Below are 23,396 nucleotides of genomic sequence, written 5' to 3' on the forward strand. Positions count from 1 at the left end.
AAACACAGCAGGTTAGTGTCTTCTTCTTCTGTGGTTATAAACACAGCAGGTTAGTGTCTTCTTCTGTGGTTATAAACACAGCAGGTTAGTGTCTTCTCCTGTGGTTATAAACACAGCGGGTTAGTGTCTTCTTCTTCTGTGGTTATAAATACAGCAGGTTAGTGTCTTCTTCTTCTGTGGTTATAAACACAGAGCAGGTTAGTGTCTTCTTCTTCTGTGGTTATAAACACAGAGCAGGTTAGTGTCTTCTTTTTCTGTGGTTATAAACACAGAGCAGGTTAGTGTCTTCTTCTGTGGTTATAAACACAGCAGGTTAGTGTCTTCTTCTTCTGTGGTTATAAACACAGAGCAGGTTAGTGTCTTCTTCTTCTGTGGTTATAAACACAGAGCAGGTTAGTGTCTTCTTCTTCTGTGGTTATAAACACAGAGCAGGTTAGTGTCTTCTTTTTCTGTGGTTATAAACACAGAGCAGGTTAGTGTCTTCTTCTGTGGTTATAAACACAGCAGGTTAGTGTCTTCTTCTTCTGTGGTTATAAACACACAGCAGGTTAGTGTGTTCTTCTTCTGTGGTTATAAAGACACAGCAGGTTAGTGTCTTCTTCTTCTGTGGTTATAAACACAGAGCAGGTTAGTGTCTTCTTCTGTGGTTATAAACACAGCAGGTTAGTGTCTTCTTCTTCTGTGGTTATAAACACAGCAGGTTAGTGTCTTCTTCTGTGGTTATAAACACAGCAGGTTATTGTCTTCTTCTGTGGTTATAAACACACAGCAGGTTAGTGTCTTCTTCTGTGGTTATAAACACAGCAGGTTAGTGTCTTCTTCTTCTGTGGTTATAAACACACAGCAGGTTAGTGTCTTCTTCTGTGGTTATAAACACAGCAGGTTAGTGTCTTCTTCTTCTGTGGTTATAAACCCACAGCAGGTTAGTGTCTTCTTCTTCTGTGGTTATAAACACACAGCAGGTTAGTGTCTTCTTCTTCTGTGGTTATAAACACAGCAGGTTAGTGTCTTCTTCTTCTGTGGTTATAAACACACAGCAGGTTAGTGTCTTCTTCTTCTGTGGTTATAAACACAGCAGGTTAGTGTCTTCTTCTTCTGTGGTTATAAACACAGCAGGTTAGTGTCTTCTTCTGTGGTTATAAACACAGAGCAGGTTAGTGTCTTCTTCTGTGGTTATAAACACACAGCGGGTTAGTGTCTTCTTCTGTGGTTATAAACACACAGCAGGTTAGTGTCTTCTTCTTCTGTGGTTATGAACACAGAGCAGGTTAGTGTCTTCTTCTGTGGTTATAAACACAGCGGGTTAGTGTCTTCTTCTGTGGTTATAAACACACAGCAGGTTAGTGTCTTCTTCTTCTGTGGTTATAAAGACACAGCAGGTTAGTGTCTTCTTCTTCTGTGGTTATAAACACAGAGCAGGTTAGTGTCTTCTTCTGTGGTTATAAACACAGCAGGTTAGTGTCTTCTTCTTCTGTGGTTATAAACACAGAGCAGGTTAGTGTCTTCTTCTTCTGTGGTTATAAACACAGAGCAGGTTAGTGTCGTCTTCTTCTGTGGTTATAAACACAGCAGGTTAGTGTCTTCTTCTTCTGTGGTTATAAACACAGAGCAGGTTAGTGTCTTCTTCTTCTGTGGTTATAAACACAGCAGGTTAGTGTCTTCTTCTTCTGTGGTTATAAACACAGAGCAGGTTAGTGTCTTCTTCTGTGGTTATAAACACAGAGCAGGTTAGTGTCTTCTTCTGTGGTTATAAACACACAGCAGGTTAGTGTCTTCTTCTATGGTTATAAACAGCAGGTTAGTGTCTTCTTCTTCTGTGGTTATAAACACAGAGCAGGTTAGTGTCTTCTTCTTCTGTGGTTATAAACACAGCAGGTTAGTGTCTTCTTCTTCTGTGGTTATAAACACAGCAGGTTAGTGTCTTCTTCTGTGGTTATAAACACACAGCAGGTTAGTGTCTTCTTCTTCTGTGGTTATAAACACACAGCAGGTTAGTGTCTTCTTCTTCTGTGGTTATAAACACAGCAGGTTAGTGTCTTCTTCTGTGGTTATAAACACAGCAGGTTAGTGTCTCCTTCTTCTTCTGTGGTTATAAACACACAGCGGGTTAGTGTCTTCTTCTGTGGTTATAAACACAGAGCAGGTTAGTGTCTTCTTCTGTGGTTATAAACACAGCAGGTTAGTGTCTCCTTCTTCTTCTGTGGTTATAAACACACAGCGGGTTAGTGTCTTCTTCTTCTGTGGTTATAAACACAGCAGGTTAGTGTCTCCTTCTTCTTCTGTGGTTATAAACACAGAGCAGGTTAGTGTCTTCTTCTGTGGTTATAAACACAGCAGGTTAGTGTCTCCTTCTTCTTCTGTGGTTATAAACACAGAGCAGGTTAGTGTCTTCTTCTGTGGTTATAAACACAGCAGGTTAGTGTCTCCTTCTTCTTCTGTGGTTATAAACACACAGCGGGTTAGTGTCTTCTTCTTCTGTGGTTATAAACACAGCAGGTTAGTGTCTCCTTCTTCTTCTGTGGTTATAAACACAGAGCAGGTTAGTGTCTTCTTCTGTGGTTATAAACACAGCAGGTTAGTGTCTCCTTCTTCTTCTGTGGTTATAAACACAGCAGGTTAGTGTCTCCTTCTTCTTCTGTGGTTATAAACACAGAGCAGGTTAGTGTCTTCTTCTTCTGTGGTTATAAACACAGAGCAGATTAGTGTCTTCTTCTGTGGTTATAAATACAGAGCAGGTTAGTGTCTTCTTCTGTGGTTATAAACAGCAGGTTAGTGTCTTCTTCTGTGGTTATAAACACACAGCGGGTTAGTGTCTTCTTCTGTGGTTATAAACACAGAGCAGGTTAGTGTCTTCTTCTGTGGTTATAAACAGCAGGTTAGTGTCTTCTTCTGTGGTTATAAACACACAGCGGGTTAGTGTCTTCTTCTGTGGTTATAAACACACAGCAGGTTAGTGTCTTCTTCTGTGGTTATGAACACAGAGCAGGTTAGTGTCTTCTTCTGTGGTTATAAACACAGCGGGTTAGTGTCTTCTTCTGTGGTTATAAAGACACAGCAGGTTAGTGTCTTCTTCTTCTGTGGTTATAAACACAGAGCAGGTTAGTGTCTTCTTCTGTGGTTATAAACACAGCAGGTTAGTGTCTTCTTCTTCTGTGGTTATAAACACAGAGCAGGTTAGTGTCTTCTTCTTCTGTGGTTATAAACACAGCAGGTTAGTGTCTTCTTCTGTGGTTATAAACACAGAGCAGGTTAGTGTCTTCTTCTTCTGTGGTTATAAACACAGCAGGTTAGTGTCTTCTTCTTCTGTGGTTATAAACACAGAGCAGGTTAGTGTCTTCTTCTGTGGTTATAAACACAGAGCAGGTTAGTGTCTTCTTCTGTGGTTATAAACACACAGCAGGTTAGTGTCTTCTTCTTCTGTGGTTATAAAGACACAGCAGGTTAGTGTCTTCTTCTTCTGTGGTTATAAACACAGCAGGTTAGTGTCTTCTTCTTCTGTGGTTATAAACACAGCAGGTTAGTGTCTTCTTCTGTGGTTATAAACACAGCAGGTTAGTGTCTTCTTCTGTGGTTATAAACACAGCGGGTTAGTGTCTTCTGTGGTTATAAACACAGCAGGTTAGTGTCTTCTTCTTCTGTGGTTATAAACACAGAGCAGGTTAGTGTCTTCTTCTTCTGTGGTTATAAACACAGAGCAGGTTAGTGTCTTCTTTTTCTGTGGTTATAAACACAGAGCAGGTTAGTGTCTTCTTCTGTGGTTATAAACACAGCAGGTTAGTGTCTTCTTCTTCTGTGGTTATAAACACACAGCAGGTTAGTGTCTTCTTCTGTGGTTATAAAGACACAGCAGGTTAGTGTCTTCTTCTTCTGTGGTTATAAACACAGAGCAGGTTAGTGTCTTCTTCTGTGGTTATAAACACAGCAGGTTAGTGTCTTCTTCTTCTGTGGTTATAAACACAGCAGGTTAGTGTGTTCTTCTGTGGTTATAAACACAGAGCAGGTTAGTGTCTTCTTCTGTGGTTATAAACACACAGCAGGTTAGTGTCTTCTTCTGTGGTTATAAACACAGCAGGTTAGTGTCTTCTTCTTCTGTGGTTATAAACACACAGCAGGTTAGTGTCTTCTTCTGTGGTTATAAAGACACAGCAGGTTAGTGTCTTCTTCTTCTGTGGTTATAAACACAGAGCAGGTTAGTGTCTTCTTCTGTGGTTATAAACACAGCAGGTTAGTGTCTTCTTCTTCTGTGGTTATAAACACAGCAGGTTAGTGTGTTCTTCTGTGGTTATAAACACAGAGCAGGTTAGTGTCTTCTTCTGTGGTTATAAACACACAGCAGGTTAGTGTCTTCTTCTGTGGTTATAAACACAGCAGGTTAGTGTCTTCTTCTTCTGTGGTTATAAACACACAGCAGGTTAGTGTCTTCTTCTGTGGTTATAAAGACACAGCAGGTTAGTGTCTTCTTCTTCTGTGGTTATAAACACAGAGCAGGTTAGTGTCTTCTTCTGTGGTTATAAACACAGCAGGTTAGTGTCTTCTTCTGTGGTTATAAACACAGCAGGTTAGTGTCTTCTTCTGTGGTTATAAACACAGAGCAGGTTAGTGTCTTCTTCTGTGGTTATAAACACACAGCAGGTTAGTGTCTTCTTCTGTGGTTATAAACACAGCAGGTTAGTGTCTTCTTCTTCTGTGGTTATAAACACACAGCAGGTTAGTGTCTTCTTCTGTGGTTATAAACACAGCAGGTTAGTGTCTTCTTCTTCTGTGGTTATAAACCCACAGCAGGTTAGTGTCTTCTTCTTCTGTGGTTATAAACACACAGCAGGTTAGTGTCTTCTTCTTCTGTGGTTATAAACACAGCAGGTTAGTGTCTTCTTCTTCTGTGGTTATAAACACACAGCAGGTTAGTGTCTTCTTCTTCTGTGGTTATAAACACAGCAGGTTAGTGTCTTCTTCTTCTGTGGTTATAAACACAGAGCAGGTTAGTGTCTTCTTCTTCTGTGGTTATAAACACAGAGCAGGCTAGTGTCTTCTTCTTCTGTGGTTATAAACATACAGCAGGTTAGTGTCTTCTTCTGTGGTTATAAACACAGCAGGTTAGTGTCTTCTTCTGTGGTTATAAACACAGAGCAGGTTAGTGTCTTCTTCTGTGGTTATAAACACAGAGCAGGTTAGTGTCTTCTTCTGTGGTTATAAACACAGCAGGTTAGTGTCTTCTTCTTCTGTGGTTATAAACACAGAGCAGGTTAGTGTCTTCTTCTTCTGTGGTTATAAACAGAGCAGGTTAGTGTCTTCTTCTGTGGTTATAAACACAGAGCAGGTTAGTGTCTTCTTCTTCTGTGGTTATAAACAGAGCAGGTTAGTGTCTTCTTCTGTGGTTATAAACACAGCAGGTTAGTGTCTTCTTCTTCTGTGGTTATAAACACAGAGCAGATTAGTGTCTTCTTCTGTGGTTATAAACATACAGCAGGTTAGTGTCTTCTTCTGTGGTTATAAACACAGCAGGTTAGTGTCTTCTTCTGTGGTTATAAACACACAGCAGGTTAGTGTCTTCTTCTGTGGTTATAAACACACAGCAGGTTAGTGTCTTCTTCTGTGGTTATAAACACACAGCAGGTTAGTGTCTTCTTCTGTGGTCATAAACACACAGCAGGTTAGTTCCCTGAGGGAAACTCTGAGTTTTCTGTTTCACAAAGTCCCAAAAAATCATCTTTAAAAAAAGAACTGCAGGTTTGTCAGTGTTAATGAGAAATGAATCTACGTGGACACATGATGCAGTGATTCATGAATACTTTTCATATATTCAAAGATTCCGCGGTGTAATATGCTGAATTTATTGGACTCAACATCCCATAATAGCTCCATGTGAGAATAAAGGAGATTACATGAAGTCATTTCACAGCAGTTCAGTTAAGCTCAGCCTAATATTGCAGGAATTAAGAAAGTATAAACAAAACTTTTACCAGTCTGTTTAATATTTTTGTGTTTGATGTTGAGTCACTGCCCAATAAGATGATATAGCAAATTATATTAAAATTAGGGACGTAACGGTACATGTATTTGTGTCAAACCGTTCGGTACGCGACTTTCGGTTCGGCACGACCCTGTACCGAATTATTGGGTGCAGGATATTATTTTATTTTATTTTGTTTTATTTTAATTCCGTTTTTGCGAGCCGAACCATTTAAAATATCTAGTTCCCCGACGGACATAATTGAGTGTCGGACCGAGTCCCGTAAATCTCCGCTTTCACTTTGTGCAGCGCATTCTCGCATTTTGACAACATGGCAAGTGAGCCTGACGAACCTGAAGACCCACCCGCAAACCTTAAGTCCTCCGTTTGGGAACACTTTGGCTTCAGGGTAAAATACGAAGATGGAAATAAACAAGTTGACAAGACAAAAGCAGTGTGCCGACACTGCAGAACAGCGGTCGGGTATGTACTTGGAAACACGTCTAACATACTAACACATCTAAAGCGACACCACCCGAGTTTGAACGTTAACCGGCATGACTAGAAAAAGCAATCTGGTGCAAACTACGATATCGTCGTCGTTTCAAAAGAAAGAGCGTTTCCCTGACCATTGCGCTAAAGAAATAATCAACGCCATTGGAGCTGAGTAAAATTGTTTAAGCTGCACTTTAGATATAAGCATGTTTTGTTTACTGCACTTTAACAAAGTGGGAAAGCTAAGTAAGTTCCTAGTAAAACTGAATCTGAGCAGGCTTTAAAGCTGACCAGCTGCACTATACTTTTTATTTTAATTGAGTAAAACTGTTAAAGCAGAAATTTATATTTATATTTTTCATTAAAAAAAATGTGTTAAAAAACAGCAGGATTTTATTTTTCACTTTTATATTTCTATTTTCATTCAAACAGTGTGAAAAAGCAGGATTTTATATATATTTGTTTCATTCAAAAATTGTGTAAAAACAGTTAACTGCTGTGGTGGTATGTTTTAATAAGGTTACCAATAAGTAAAAGATATTTAATAGTTGTCTATTTTTTTCATTACTGTACCGAAAAAAAAACGAACCGTGACTTGTGTCCCGTTACAGCCCTAATTAAAATGTATGAACACTGTTAAGATATAAACATGTTTCTATATTTAGATTTATTTAGACACATTAACTCATCACATTACATCACATCACTTCACATTACCTACTAACACACTCTGCAGGCTGTTCCCATCACACCTCACGCTGTTCAGCTGCAGCTGACGTGTTAGTTTGTATTTGTTTTCATTTCACAGTCATTAAAATCTCGGACTGAGCTGGGATGAAACAAGCGGCTTTCTGCTTTCAGCCACTGAATCTCATGTTATCTGCACTCCATTGATGATGCCTTTCGGTGCTTGCCGTGAACACACCTCTCTCAGGCTGAACATACTCAGAGTTGATTGAACTAATGCCGATCAGCTGCTCTGGAACCTAAAGCTCAGAGTTTCTCAACTCAGGCTCAGTCAGCCTGGAGATTGGGATTAGGCTCACAGTTTGTGGAGCTTGCTTCCTGAAATAGGGCCCTAGTCTGTTGCTGACACTGCTCCTTCTTCTTCAGTGGTTATAAACACAGAGCAGGGGTTCATCCCAATACCGAAACTCTCATCCACGTTTCCCTCACTTGCGTCTCTTCCTCGCATCTTAGCTCCGCCCTCATGGGACACGGGGGAGAGATGAGAAGATGAGATGTGAGGCGAGAAGAAACGAGGAGACATATCTTTAGAGAAATGAGACATCCTTTCCTCTGAAGCATCACGTGAAGCAACATCTGTTTCTGATTACAGCTGTCAGGAGGCTTTATTAAAAGCTATAGAAAGTTTTAATGGAGTTTATGTCTGCACACACATGATGTTATACACATATCAATCAGTCGATCAATTTTATTTATAAAGCCCAATATCACAAATCACAATTTGCCTCACAGGGCTTTACAGCATACAACATCCCTCTGTCCTTATGACCCTCACAGCTGATCAGGAAAAACTCCCCAAAAAACCCTTTAACGGGGAAAAAAACGGTAGAAACCTCAGGAAGAGCAACTGAGGAGGGATCCCTCTTCCAGGACGGACAGACGTGCAATAGATGTCGTACAGAACAGATCAGCATAATAAATTAACAGTAATCCGTATGACACAATGAGACAGAGAGAAAGAGAGAGAGACAGAGAGACAGAGACAGAGAGAGAGACAGAGAGACAGAGAGAGAGACAGAGAGAGAGAGATGCAGGACAGACGGTAATGACAGTAGCTTACAACAACATTAATGAAAGTAATAATATTATAATTAATAATAATATATTAATATCTGACAGTATACTTGTGTGACAATAGTCATATGTGTATAATAACAGTAGAAGTATGACTAATGACTAATGATGGCAGCAGAAGCAGGAGGCATCTGGCAGGACCACGGCAGCAGCACAACCACACACGTCACACTGTCCAGGCACCGCTGTGATATGAGTTAATCTGAGAGACAGTGGAGCACAAAGGCTCCGGAGAAGAAGCCGAGTTAGTGACATCCAGAATGGCCGAGTTAGCAAGATGCAGTAATAGGATACGAGAGAGAGAGAGAGAAGGAGAGAGAGAGAGAGAGAGAAGGAGAGAAGGTGCCCGGTGTATTATAGGGAGGTCCTCTGGCAGACTAGGCCTAAGTCAGCCTAACTAGGGGCTGGTACAGGGCAAGCCTGAGCCAGCCCTAACTATAAGCTTTATCAAAGAGGAAAGTCTTAAGTCTAGTCTTAAATGTGGAGACGGTGTCTGCCTCCCGGACCGTAACAGGAAGATGATTCCACAGGAGAGGAGCCTGATAGCTGAAGGCTCTGGCTCCTGATCTGCTTTTGGAGACTTTAGGGACCACGAGTAACCCTGCGTTCTCAGAGCGCAGTGTTCTGGTGGGATAATATGGCACTATGAGCTCTCTAAGATATGACGGAGCTTGACCATTTAGAGCTTTATAAGTTAACAGTAGGATTTTAAATTCAATTCTGGATTTTACAGGGAGCCAGTGCAGAGAAGCTAAAACAGGAGAAATATGATCTCGTTTCTTAGTTCCTGTTAGTACACGTGCTGCTGCATTCTGAATTAGCTGGAGAGTTTTTAAGGACTTACTAGAGCTACCTGATAATAGAGAGTTACAGTAATCCAGCCTTGAGGTAACAAAAGCGTGGACCAATTTTTCTGCATCTTTTCGGGTCAGGATAGGCCTAATTTTCACAATATTACGCAGATGAAAAAATGCAGTCCGTGAGGTTTGTTTTAAATGAGAATTAAAAGACAAATCTTGATCAAATATTACTCCGAGGTTTCTTATGGTAGTGCTAGAGGCCAGAGCAATGCCATCTAGAGAAACTATGTCATCAGATAAAGAGTCTCTGAGCTGTTTGGGGCCAAGAACAATAATTTCAGTTTTGTCTGTATTTAACATCAGGAAATTGGTGCTCATCCAAGTTTTTATGTCTTTAAGGCAGTTATGGAGTTTAGTTAATTGATTACTTTCTTCTGGCTTCATAGATAAATACAACTGTGTATCATCCGCATAACAATGGAAATTTATAGAGTGAATTCTAATGATGTTACCTAAAGGAAGCATATATAGAGTAAATAGGATTGGTCCGAGCACAGAACCTTGCGGAACTCCAAAACAAACTTTAGTACGTAAGGATGATTCATTACGAACGTCAACAAACTGAAAACGATCAGATAAATAAGATTTAAACCAGCTTAGTGCTGAACCTTTTAGGCCAATTAAGTGATCCAGTCTCTGCAGCAGAATTTGATGGTCAATTGTGTCAAACGCCGCACTAAGATCTAATAAAACAAGTACAGAGACGAGTCCTTTGTCTGAAGCAATCAGAAGGTCATTTGTAATTTTAACTAGTGCTGTCTCAGTGCTATGATGCACTCTAAATCCTGACTGAAATTCCTCAAATAAATTACTATCATGGAGAAAATCACACAGCTGGTCTGCGACTACTTTTTTATTTTTTTATTAATAAAAAGTTTTTAAAAAATGCTGATAAAATGACCGAAGAAAAAAAATGCAACAAAATGTTGATAAAATATGTAAAAATAACCTCAAGTTGCGTGGGCACTATATCCTGCAGTGTGTCAGGTTGCTCATCTGGCATCAAATGACAGTTTGTCTCTGTTTCCTGTTTCCTGTTTGGTGCAGACGTCCAGCAGCTGTTGGTGGTTAAAGAAGAGGTTCCCCCTGAGCAGCAGGAGTGGAGCTCCAGTGTGGACCAGGAGGACCCAGAGCCCCCACACATTAAAGAGGAAGAGGAGGAACTGCTCCACAGTATGCTGGAGGAGGCTGACATCACCAAGTTCACATTCACTCCTGTCCCTGTGAAGAGTGAAGATGATGAAGAGAAACCTCAGTCTGAGGGACACCACTGTGGAGGACCAGGACCAGACAGGGACTCAGGTCTAGACACTGATGACAGGACCAGAGACTGTTCTGAGAGTCACGTGGGTGACTATCAGACGGATCCTGGTGAACCTCCTTCAGCTCCGCTAATCGACAGTGTCCCTGTCAGCAATGAGGGACGTCATGCTGGAGAGAAACCGTTCAACTGCTCCGTGTGTGGGAAAGGGTTTCACTCCAAGACAAACCTGAACATCCACATGAGGGTCCACACTGGAGAGAACCCGTTTGGTTGCTCCGTCTGCGGACGTAGATTCAACCAGAAGCAGAACCTGATGCGTCACATGACGCGTCACACGGGAGAGAGACCATACTGTTGCTCCATCTGTAAGAAACGGTTCAAATACAGCGGAGACGTTGGACGACACATGAGGATCCATGCACGACAGAGAGAGTCCACTTCCTGTGTGACTGATCACATGACCACAGACAGTGACGGGCAGCACACAGAAGAGAACCCATTCACCTGCTTCTTGTGTGATGAGGGCTTCTCTCTGTGGGTGGACTTAATGCGACACATGACGCGTCACACAGTAGAGAAACCGTCTACTTCCTGTGTTGCTCAGACAGAACCAGAAAGACAATTAAAATTAGGAAGTGATGACACGTCAGTTGAGACTGACATCCATCAGACCGGAGAGCCTCAGTCAGGTTCAGACTCTACAAAGGCGCCACAAAGTGGCAGCAGGAAGTTGTTTATTTGCTCCGAGTGTGGGAAACGATTCGGCACCAGGACGAACCTGAAGGTTCACATGAGAGTTCACACTGGAGAGAAACCCTTCAGCTGCTCTGTTTGCAGGAAAGGCTTCACCCAGAAGGCCAATTTACTTCGTCACATTCCCTGCCACACAGGAGAGAAACCGTACAGCTGTCCTTCCTGCCATAAGCACTTCAGGTGTGAGCCGTATGTTGAGAGACACATGAGAATCCACCACCAAGGAAAACTGTTTACTTCTTGTGTGAGCAACATGGCAGCAACTAACGACAGGAAGTCGTGCATCTGTTCTGAGTGCGGGAAAAGATTTGGCAACAAGACGAACCTGAAGATCCACATGGTTGTCCACACCAGAGAGAAACCATTCAGCTGCACGGTCTGTGGCGCCAAGTTTACGCAGAAGTCCAACCTGAGGCGTCACATGACCCGTCACACAGGAGAGAAACCGCATAGTTGTCCCGTCTGTCACAGATGCTTCAGGTTCAAAGGAGACGTCAGGAGACACATGAAGGTCCACACCAGGGAGGGGCAGTCTGCTTTCTGTGTGGGCGAAGCAAAGAAGCAGATGGAGCTCCCACCTGTCCCACTAAGGGGCGAGGATGATGAAGACAGACTCCAGTCTTCACAGATGACGACAGACGCTGACGAAGGAGATGGTGGAGGACCAGATCCTGAGGACCAAGAGGAAGGAGGGAAGGAAGTCCCCGTCAGCGAGGAGACGTCAGAGAAACCACTCAGCTGCTCCCTCTGCGGGAAGACCTTCACCCGACGGTACTCGCTGTCTGTCCACATGAGATTCCACACAGGAGAGAAACCCTTTAGCTGCTCCGTCTGTGCCAAACGCTTCGTCCAGCGCTATCACTTCCTGGAACACACACGGCACCACACAGGTGAGAACACGTTCGACTGCGCCGTGTGTGGCAGAAAGTTCGGTCACAGGTTCCGTCTAGCAAACCACATGAAAACGCACACGGGGGAGAAACCGCTCAGCTGCCTGCTGTGTGGGAAAGGATACCGGTACAAAGGAGAGCTGGTGGAACACATGAGGGTTCACTCGGGGGAGAAACCGTTCAGCTGCTCCATCTGCAGCAGGAAGTTCCGTCTCAAGTACATCCTGAAGAACCACATGAGAATCCACAGCAGCGAGTTCCCCTTCAGCTGCTCACGCTGTGGGCGGGGCTTCAGGCAGAAGGGGAATCTGAATAAACACATGGCGATGCACGAGGCGGAGGACGTCCCGCCACAGTGACGAGGACAGAAGACACAGACTTTAGTGTTTGAGATACTGCAGCTGTCGAGTTCATCAGGACGCCGTCAGGTTCACTGTGGACTGTGAGACGTGTGTCCATCATTAGACGGACAGACAGACAGACAGAGACAGAGAAGGACTGAGACCAAGACAGAGACAGACATACACACAGAGACAGAGACAGAGGGTGGGGCTGGGGTGAGACTATACCAAATATCATTAAGATGTCCAAAAAGTTTTAATATTTCCAAAAAAAAAAAAGTTGATAAAATTTTTGATAAAAGTTAGCCTCTGGTCAGTTTAGAGTTTCGACCGCAGACACTCACTGTCAGTGAAATGTCTGAAAAATATAATTACAACATTTTAGGTAGGGCTGCAACTAACGATTATTTTCATTGTCGACTAATCTGTCGATTATTTCTTCGATTAGTCGACTAATCATTTCATCAAAAAATGTGTTAAAATGTTGAAAATGTCGGTCTGTTTCCCCCAAACCTCAAAATTATGTCATCCAGTGTCTTGTTTCATACTCATGCCAAAGGGTTTTAGTTCACCGTCATGGGAGAGTGTGTAAAGCTGCCAATATTTCAACATAAGAAGCTGCAATAAGAGTATTTTGGGGTACTTTTATAGTACTTTTTTATGAAAAGACTCAAACCGATTAATCGATTACTAAAATAGTCACCGATTATTTTAATAGTCGATTAGTCATCAATTAGTCGATTAATCGTTGCAGCCCTAATTTTAGGAGATGAATTCTGACATGTTTTCCTCTCATCACCCCAAAAAACACGTGGCTCCCAGCCTGTCAGACACCAGTGGTAACATGAGCTGGATTTAACACAGTGATGTCATCAGCACACGATGACGTCAGGGACTTTTTCATTTGTCAGTACATGTCATAAAGACGAAACTCAAACTGATCTAAGCTCGGACACCAGACGGCACTGGGACTCGACCCAAGTGTAGGACAGAGACAGTGTGACCAGGAACCTTTGTGTCCTGACCCTCAGACCCTGACCGTTGATGCAGGGTCTGGACCCCCTCAGGTCTGGACCCTGATAAACTGACCCACTAAGAATTCTCAGTCCTGTTTTTGTTCTCCAGCAAAATTTCATCTGAGCTGCAGTCGTATTGGTAGTTAATAAAACATCTGCTGCCCCCTGCTGTGTGTATTTACATATGAATAAATGAAAAACCTATTTTGGTTTTACTGTGAAGAGACTTTATTTATTTATTTATTTGTTGTTATTTACCTCTTCTGATCTTTAGCTTCAACTTTTTTTCTTTGTGTTAATTCTGTGTTAAATCTGTTAGATAAATGAAAAAAAAAGAATAATTATATTGGCAGTGCCACAGTGTGACATCACTTGTGATCAGATCCATGTTTTCATTCAGTGATGTAGAATGAATGAATAAAGTTGATCAATGACTTTAATATAAACCCTGATCAATGAATTCAGCAAATCAGACATCAAAATGTATTTTTTTATATTATGGTTATTAAATGAAAAAGAAAATTGGCTGAAATGTTACAATTATTAGTTCTGAATTATTCACTTAAATAAAATTATGATAAAAAATGTATACTTTTGGATTTGACAATTTACGAATAATTTATTATTAGCTTTGATTCATTTGATTTTATTTATTATACAAAAATAATAATACTGTGTTATTTCTTTTGCATTTATTAGATTCAATTTATTCCAAAACAAAACTAAAAATGTCAAAAAAGATGTCAAAATCATGTAAAAAAAAGTCATAGTAGAATATGATGTCAAAAATCACTTGATAAAGTCATAGCCCTGCCCACCTCGTCAGACGGGGTCACGTCACGTGAAAAATTTGTAGTAAAGTATTTCATCAAAACTCATGTGAAAGTCATAGTAGAGTATGTCGTCAAAAATCACGTGAAAAAGTCATAGTATAGCATGTCCAAAATCATGTAAAAAAAAGTCAGTATAGTATGTCGTCCAAAACCATGGTCATAGTATAGCATGTTGTCCAAAATCATGTAAAAAAAAGTCAGTATAGTATGTCATCCAAAATCATGTAAAAAAAAGTCATGGTATAGCATGTTGTCCAAAATCATGAAAAAAAATTCATAATATAGCATGTCGTCCAAAATCATGTAAAAAAAAGTCATAGTATAGCATGTCGTCCAAAATCATGTAAAGAAAGTCATAGTATAGCATGTCGTCCGAATCTTGTAAAAAAAAGTCATAGTATAGCATGTCGTCCAAAACCAAGAAAAAAAGTCATAGTATAGCATGTCGTCCAAAATCATTTAAAAAAAGTCATAGTATAGCATGTCGTCCAAAATCATTTAAAAAAAGTCATAGTATAGCATGTCGTCCAAAATCATTTAAAAAAAAGTCATAGTATAGTATGTTGTCCAAAATCATGTAAAAAAAAAATGTCATAGTATAGTATGTCGTCCAAAATCATGTAAAAAAAGTCATAGTATAGTATGTCGTCCAAAATCATGTAAAAAAAAGTCATAGTATAGCATGTCTTCCAAAATCATTTTTAAAAAAAAAGTCATAGTATAGCATGTCATCCAAAATCATGTAAAAAAAAGTCATATAGCATGTCGTCCAAAATCATTTTAAAAAAAAAATCATAGTATAGCATGTCGCCCAAAATCATTTAAAAAAAGTCATAGTATAGCATGTCGTCCAAAATCATGTAAAAAAAAGTCATAGTATAGCATGTTGTCCAAAATCATGTAAAAAAAAGTCAGTATAGTATGTCGTCCAAAATCATGTAAAAAAAAAAGGTCATAGTATAGCATGTCGTCCAAAATCATGTAAAAAAAAGTCATAGTATAACATGTTGTCCAAAATCATGTAAAAAAAAGTCATAGTATAGCATGTTGTCCAAAATCATGTAAAAAAAAGTCAGTATAGTATGTCGTCCAAAATCATGTAAAAAAAAAAGGTCATAGTATAGCATGTTGTCCAAAATCATGTAAAAAAAAGTCAGTATAGTATGTCATTCAAAATCATGTAAAAAAAAGTCATGGTATAGCATGTTGTCCAAAATCATGAAAAAAAATTCATAATATAGCATGTCGTCCAAAATCATATAAAAAAAGTCATAGTATAGCATGTCGTCCAAAATCATGTAAAAAAAGTCATAGTATAGCATGTTGTCCAAAATCATGAAAAAAAATTCATAATATAGCATGTCGTCCAAAATCATATAAAAAAAGTCATAGTATAGCATGTCGTCCAAAATCATGTAAAAAAAGTCATAGTATAGCATGTCGTCCAAAATCATGTAAAAAAAGTCATAGTATAGCATGTTGTCCAAAATCATGAAAAAAAATTCATAATATAGCATGTCGTCCAAAATCATATAAAAAAATTCATAGTATAGCATGTCGTCCAAAACCAAGAAAAAAAGTCATAGTATAGCATGTCGTCCAAAATCACGTAAAAAAAGTCATAGTATAGCATGTCGTCCAAAATCATGTAAAAAAAAGTCATAGTGTAGCATGTCGTCATAGTACGGTATAGCGTTAAAAAAGAAAAACATCATACAACAGTATGGTGTCCAAAGGAAAAAAAAACCCATCATAGAACAGTGTGGTGTCCAAAGAAAAAAAAAACCCATCATAGAACAGTATGGTGTCCAAAAAAAACCCATCATAGAACAGTATGGTGTCCAAAGAAAAAAAAAACATCATAGAACAGTATGGTGTCCAAAAAAAACCCATCATAGAACAGTATGGTGTCCAAAGAAAAAAAAAAACATCATAGAACAGTATGGTGTCAAAAGAAAAAAAAACCCCATCATAGAACAGTGTGGTGTCAAAAGAAAAAAAAAACCCATCATAGAACAGTATGGTGTCAAAAGAAAAAAAAAACATCATACAACAGTATGGTGTCAAAAGAAAAAAAAACCCATCATAGAACAGTATGGTGTCAAAAGAAAAAAAAACCCATCATAGAACAGTATGGTGTCCACAAAAAAAAAACATCATAGAACAATATGGTGTCAAAAGAAAAAAAAACCCATCATAGAACAATATGGTGTCAAAAGAAAAAAAAACCCATCATAGAACAGTATGGTGTCAAAAGAAAAAAAACCCATCATAGAACAGTATGGTGTCCACAAAAAAAAAACATCATAGAACAATATGGTGTCAAAAGAAAAAAAAACCATCATACAACAGTATGGTGTCAAAAGAAAAAAAAACCCATCATAGAACAGTATGGTGTCCAAAAAAAAAAACATCATAGAACAATATGGTGTCAAAAGAAAAAACCCCATCATACAACAGTATGGTGTCAAAAGAAAAAAAAACCCATCATAGAACAGTATGGTGTCCACAAAAAAAAAACATCATAGAACAATATGGTGTCAAAAGAAAAAACCCCATCATACAACAGTATGGTGTCAAAAGAAAAAAAAAACCCATCATAGAACAATATGGTGTCAAAAGAAAAAAAAAAACATCATAGTACAGTATGGTGTCAAAAGAAAAAAACCATCATAGAACAATATGGTGTCAAAAGAAAAAAAAACCATCATAAAACAGTATGGTGTCAAAAGAAAAAAAAAACCCATCATAGAACAGTATGGTGTCAAAAGAAAAAAAAACATCATAGAACAGTATGGTGTCAAAAGAAAAAAAAAAACATCATAGAACAGTATGGTGTCCAAAAAAAAAAACATCATAGAACAATATGGTGTCAAAAGGAAAAAACCCCATCATACAACAGTATGGTGTCAAAAGAAAAAAAAACCCATCATAGAACAGTATGGTGTCCACAAAAAAAAAACATCATAGAACAATATGGTGTCAAAAGAAAAAACCCCATCATACAACAGTATGGTGTCAAAAGAAAAAAAAACCCATCATAGAACAATATGGTGTCAAAAGAAAAAAAAAAACATCATAGTACAGTATGGTGTCAAAAGAAAAAAACCATCATAGAACAATATGGTGTCAAAAGAAAAAAAAACCATCATAAAACAGTATGGTGTCAAAAGAAAAAAAAAACCCATCATAGAACAGTATGGTGTCAAAAGAAAAAAAAACATCATAGAACAGTATGGTGTCAAAAGAAAAAAAAAAACATCATAGAACAGTATGGTGTCAAAAAAAAAAAAAACATCATAGTACAGTATGGTGTCAAAAGAAAAAAACCATCATAGAACAATATGGTGTCAAAAGAAAAAAAACCCATCATAGAACAGTATGGTGTCAAAAGAAAAAAAACATCATAGAACAATATGGTGTCAAAAGAAAAAAAAAAACATCATAGAACAATATGGTGTCAAAAGAAAAAAAAACCATCATAGAACAGTATGGTGTCAAAAGAAAAAAAAACATCATAGAACAGTATGGTGTCAAAAGAAAAAAAAACCATCATAGTACAGTATGGTGTCAAAAGAAAAAAACCATCATAGAACAATATGGTGTCAAAAGAAAAAAAACCCATCATAGAACAGTATGGTGTCAAAAGAAAAAAAAAACCCATCATAGAACAGTATGGTGTCCAAAAGAAAAAAAAAACATCATAGAACAGTATGGTGTCAAAAGAAAAAAAAACCATCATAGAACAGTATGGTGTCAAAAGAAAAAAAAAACATCATAGTACAGTATGGTGTCAAAAGAAAAAAACCATCATAGAACAATATGGTGTCAAAAGAAAAAAAACCCATCATAGTACAGTATGGTGTCAAAAGAAAAAAAAAACCCATCATAGAACAGTATGGTGTCAAAAGAAAAAAAAAACATCATAGTACAGTATGGTGTCAAAAGAAAAAAACCATCATAGAACAATATGGTGTCAAAAGAAAAAAAACCCATCATAGAACAGTATGGTGTCAAAAGAAAAAAAAAACCCATCATAGAACAGTATGGTGTCAAAAGAAAAAAAAAACATCATAGTACAGTATGGTGTCAAAAGAAAAAAACCATCATAGAACAATATGGTGTCAAAAGAAAAAAAAACCATCATAGAACAATATGGTGTCAAAAGAAAAAAACCATCATAGAACAGTATGGTGTCAAAAGAAAAAAAAAACATCATAGAACAGTATGGTGTCCAAAAAAAACCCCATCATAGTACAGTATGGTGTCAAAAGAAAAAAAAAACATCATAGAACAGTATGGTGTCCAAAAAAAAAAACATCATACAACAGTATGGTGTCAAAAGAAAAAAACCCATCATAGAACAGTATGGTGTCAAAAGAAAAAAAACTCATCATACAACAGTATGGTGTCAAAAGAAAAAAAAACATCATAGAACAGTATGGTGTCAAAAGAAAAAAACCCATCATAGAACAGTATGGTGTCGAAAAAAAAAACAAAAAACATCATAGAACAGTATGGTGTCAAAAGAAAAAACACTCATCATAGAACAGTATGGTGTGAAAAGAAAAAAAAACATCATAGAACAGTACGGTGTCAAAAGAAAAAAACCCATCATAGAACAGTATGGTGTCAAAAGAAAAAAAAACATCATAGAACAGTACGGTGTCAAAAGAAAAAAAAACTCATCATAGAACAGTATGGTGTGAAAAGAAAAAAAAACATCATAGAACAGTATGGTGTCAAAAGAAAAAAAACTCATCATAGAACAGTATGGTGTCAAAAGAAAAAAACCCATCATAGAACAGTATGGTGTCGGAAAAAAAAAACAAAAAACATCATAGAACAGTGTGGTGTCAAAAGAAAAAAAAAAACATCATAGAACAGTATGGTGTCAAAAGAAAAAAACCCATCATAGAACAGTATGGTGTCGGAAAAAAAAAACAAAAAACATCATAGAACAGTATGGTGTCAAAAGAAAAAAAAAAACATCATAGAACAGTATGGTGTCAAAAGAAAAAACCCCATCATAGAACAGTATGGTGTCAAAAGAAAAAACCCCATCATAGAACAGTATGGTGTCAAAAGATAAAAAACCCATCATAGAACAGTATGGTGTCCAAAGAAAAAAAACCATCATAGAACAGTATGGTGTCAAAAGAAAAAAAACTCATCATAGAACAGTATGGTGTCGGAAAAAAAAACAAAAAACATCATAGAACAGTGTGGTGTCAAAAGAAAAAAAAAACATCATAGAACAGTATGGTCTCAAAAGAAAAAACCCCATCATACAACAGTATGGTGTCAAAAGATAAAAAACCCATCATAGAACAGTATGGTGTCAAAAGATAAAAAACCCATCATAGAACAGTATGGTGTCAAAAGATAAAAAACCCATCATAGAACAGTATGGTGTCCAAAAAAAAAAAAAACCCACCATAGAACAGTATGGTGTCAAAAGAAAAAAAAACTATCATAGTACAGTATGGTGTCAACAACAAAACAAAACAAAAAAAACCCCATCATAGTACAGTATGGTGTCAACAACAAAACAAAAAAACCCCATCATAGTACAGTATGGTGTCAACAACAAAACAAAAAAACCCATCATAGTACAGTATGGTGTCAACAACAAAATAAAAAAACCCATCATAGTACAGTATGGTGTCAACAACAAAATAAAAAAACCCATCATAGTACAGTATGGTGTCAACAACAAAATAAAAAAACCCATCATAGAACAGTATGGTGTCAAAAGATAAAAAACCCATCATAGAACAGTATGGTGTCAAAAGATAAAAAACCCATCATAGAACAGTATGGTGTCCAAAAAAAAAAAAAACCCACCATAGAACAGTATGGTGTCAAAAGAAAAAAAAACTATCATAGTACAGTATGGTGTCAACAACAAAACAAAACAAAAAAAACCCCATCATAGTACAGTATGGTGTCAACAACAAAACAAAAAAACCCCATCATAGTACAGTATGGTGTCAACAACAAAACAAAAAAACCCATCATAGTACAGTATGGTGTCAACAACAAAACAAAAAAACCCATCATAGTACAGTATGGTGTCAACAACAAAATAAAAAAACCCATCATAGAACAGTATGGTGTCGGAAAAAAAAAACAAAAAACATCATAGAACAGTGTGGTGTCAAAAGAAAAAAAAAAACATCATAGAACAGTATGGTGTCAAAAGAAAAAACCCCATCATAGAACAGTATGGTGTCAAAAGAAAAAACCCCATCATAGAACAGTATGGTGTCAAAAGATAAAAAACCCATCATAGAACAGTATGGTGTCCAAAGAAAAAAAACCATCCTAGAACAGTATGGTGTCAAAAGAAAAAAAACTCATCATAGAACAGTATGGTGTCGGAAAAAAAAACAAAAAACATCATAGAACAGTGTGGTGTCAAAAGAAAAAAAAAACATCATAGAACAGTATGGTCTCAAAAGAAAAAACCCCATCATAGAACAGTATGGTGTCAAAAGATAAAAAACCCATCATAGAACAGTATGGTGTCCAAAAAAAAAAAACCCACCATAGAACAGTATGGTGTCAAAAGAAAAAAAACCCATCATAGTACAGTATGGTGTCAAAAGAAAAAAAAACTATCATAGTACAGTATGGTGTCAACAACAAAACAAAACAAAAAAAACCCCATCATAGTACAGTATGGTGTCAACAACAAAACAAAAAAACCCCATCATAGTACAGTATGGTGTCAACAACAAAACAAAAAAAACCCCATCATAGTACAGTATGGTGTCAACAACAAAACAAAAAAAACCATCATAGAACAGTATGGTGTCAACAACAAAATAAAAAAACCCATCATAGTACAGTATGGTGTCAAAAGAAAAAAAAAACATCATAGAACAGTATGGTGTCAAAAGAAAAAAAAACATCATAGTACAGTATGGTGTCAACAACAAAACAAAAAAAACCCATCATAGTACAGTATGGTGTCAACAACAAAACAAAAAAACCCATCATAGTACAGTATGGTGTCAACAACAAAATAAAAAAACCCATCATAGAACAGTATGGTGTCAAAAGACAAAAAAAAAACATCATAGAACAGTATGGTGTCAAAAGAAAAAAAAACATCATAGTACAGTATGGTGTCAAATGAAAAAAAACTATCATAGTACAGTATGGTGTCAAAAGAAAAAAAACTATCATAGTACAGTATGGTGTCAAAAGAAAAAAAACTATCATAGTACAGTATGGTGTCAAAAGAAAAAAAACTATCATAGTACAGTATGGTGTCAACAACAAAACAAAACAAAAAAACTCATAGTACAGTATGATGTCAAAAACAAAACAAAACAAAACAAAACAAAAAAAACCCCATCATAGTACAGTATGGTGTCAACAAAACAAAAAAACCCCATCATAGTACAGTATGGTGTCAACAACAAAACAAAAAAACCCCATCATAGTACAGTATGGTGTCAACAACAAAACAAAAAAACCCCATCATGGTACAGTATGGTGTCAACAACAAAACAAAAAAACCCATCATAGTACAGTATGGTGTCAACAACAAAATAAAAAAACCCCATCATAGAACAGTATGGTGTCAAAAGAAAAAAAAACATCATAGAACAGTATGGTGTCAAAAGAAAAAAACCCATCATGGTACAGTATGGTGTCAAAAGAAAAAAAAACTATCATAGTACAGTATGGTGTCAACAACAAAACAAAACAAAAAAACCCCATCATAGTACAGTATGATGTCAAAAACAAAACAAAACAAAAAAAACCCCATCATAATACAGTATGGTGTCAAAAACAAAACAAAAAACCCCATCATAGTACAGTATGGTGTCAACAAAACAAAAAAACCCCATCATAGTACAGTATGGTGTCAACAACAAAACAAAAAAACCCCATCATAGTACAGTATGGTGTCAACAACAAAACAAAAAAACCCCATCATGGTACAGTATGGTGTCAACAACAAAACAAAAAAACCCATCATAGTACAGTATGGTGTCAACAACAAAATAAAAAAACCCCATCATAGAACAGTATGGTGTCAAAAGAAAAAAAAACATCATAGAACAGTATGGTGTCAAAAGAAAAAAACCCATCATGGTACAGTATGGTGTCAAAAGAAAAAAAAACTATCATAGTACAGTATGGTGTCAACAACAAAACAAAACAAAAAAACCCCATCATAGTACAGTATGATGTCAAAAACAAAACAAAACAAAAAAAACCCCATCATAATACAGTATGGTGTCAAAAACAAAACAAAAAACCCCATCATAGTACAGTATGGTGTCAACAACAAAACAAAACAAAAAAACCCCCATCATAGTACAGTATGGTGTCAACAACAAAACAAAAAAACCCCATCATAGTACAGTATGGTGTCAACAACAAAACAAAAAAAAAACCCCATCATAGTACAGTATGGTGTCAACAACAAAACAAAAAAAACCCATCATAGTACAGTATGGTGTCAACAACAAAACAAAAAACCCCATCATGGTACAGTATGGTGTCAACAACAAAACAAAACAAAAAAACCCCATCATAGTACAGTATGGTGTCAACAACAAAACAAAAAAACCCCATCATAGTACAGTATGGTGTCAACAACAAAAGAAAAAAACCCCATCATAGTACAGTATGGTGTCAACAACAAAAGAAAAAAACCCCATCATAGTACAGTATGGTGTCAACAACAAAACAAAAAAAACAACCCCATCATAGTACAGTATGATGTCAAAAACAAAACAAAACAAAATACCCATCATAGTACAGTATGGTGTCAACAACAAAACAAAAAAACCCCATCATAGTACAGTATGGTGTCAACAAAACAAAACAAAAAAACCCCATCATAGTACAGTATGGTGTCAACAAAACAAAACAAAAAAACCCCATCATAGTACAGTATGGTGTCAACAACAAAAGAAAAAAACCCCATCATAGTACAGTATGGTGTCAACAACAAAACAAAAAAAACAACCCCATCATAGTACAGTATGATGTCAAAAACAAAACAAAACAAAATACCCATCATAGTACAGTATGGTGTCAACAACAAAACAAAAAAAACCCATCATAGTACAGTATGGTGTCAACAACAAAACAAAAAAACCCCATCATGGTACAGTATGGTGTCAACAACAAAACAAAAAAACCCA

General features: G+C 37.3%; 1 protein-coding gene across 1 annotated transcript in view; it reads left to right on the forward strand.

The window, feature by feature from the left end:
• The window catches only part of LOC117264006 (uncharacterized), a 33,033-nt gene extending 19,420 nt beyond the window's left edge, over window positions 1-13,613 (forward strand). The window contains exon 2 of the mRNA XM_033637795.2: window positions 10,174-13,613. Within this exon, the coding sequence (XP_033493686.2) occupies window positions 10,174-12,392 (2,219 nt within the window). The 3' untranslated portion in view covers window positions 12,393-13,613. The remainder of the gene's footprint in view (window positions 1-10,173) is intronic.
• Window positions 13,614-23,396: the final 9,783 nt, after the last annotated feature.

This window comes from Epinephelus lanceolatus, chromosome 16 (genome assembly GCF_041903045.1).
Source record: "Epinephelus lanceolatus isolate andai-2023 chromosome 16, ASM4190304v1, whole genome shotgun sequence".
Lineage (NCBI taxonomy): Eukaryota > Metazoa > Chordata > Actinopteri > Perciformes > Serranidae > Epinephelus > Epinephelus lanceolatus.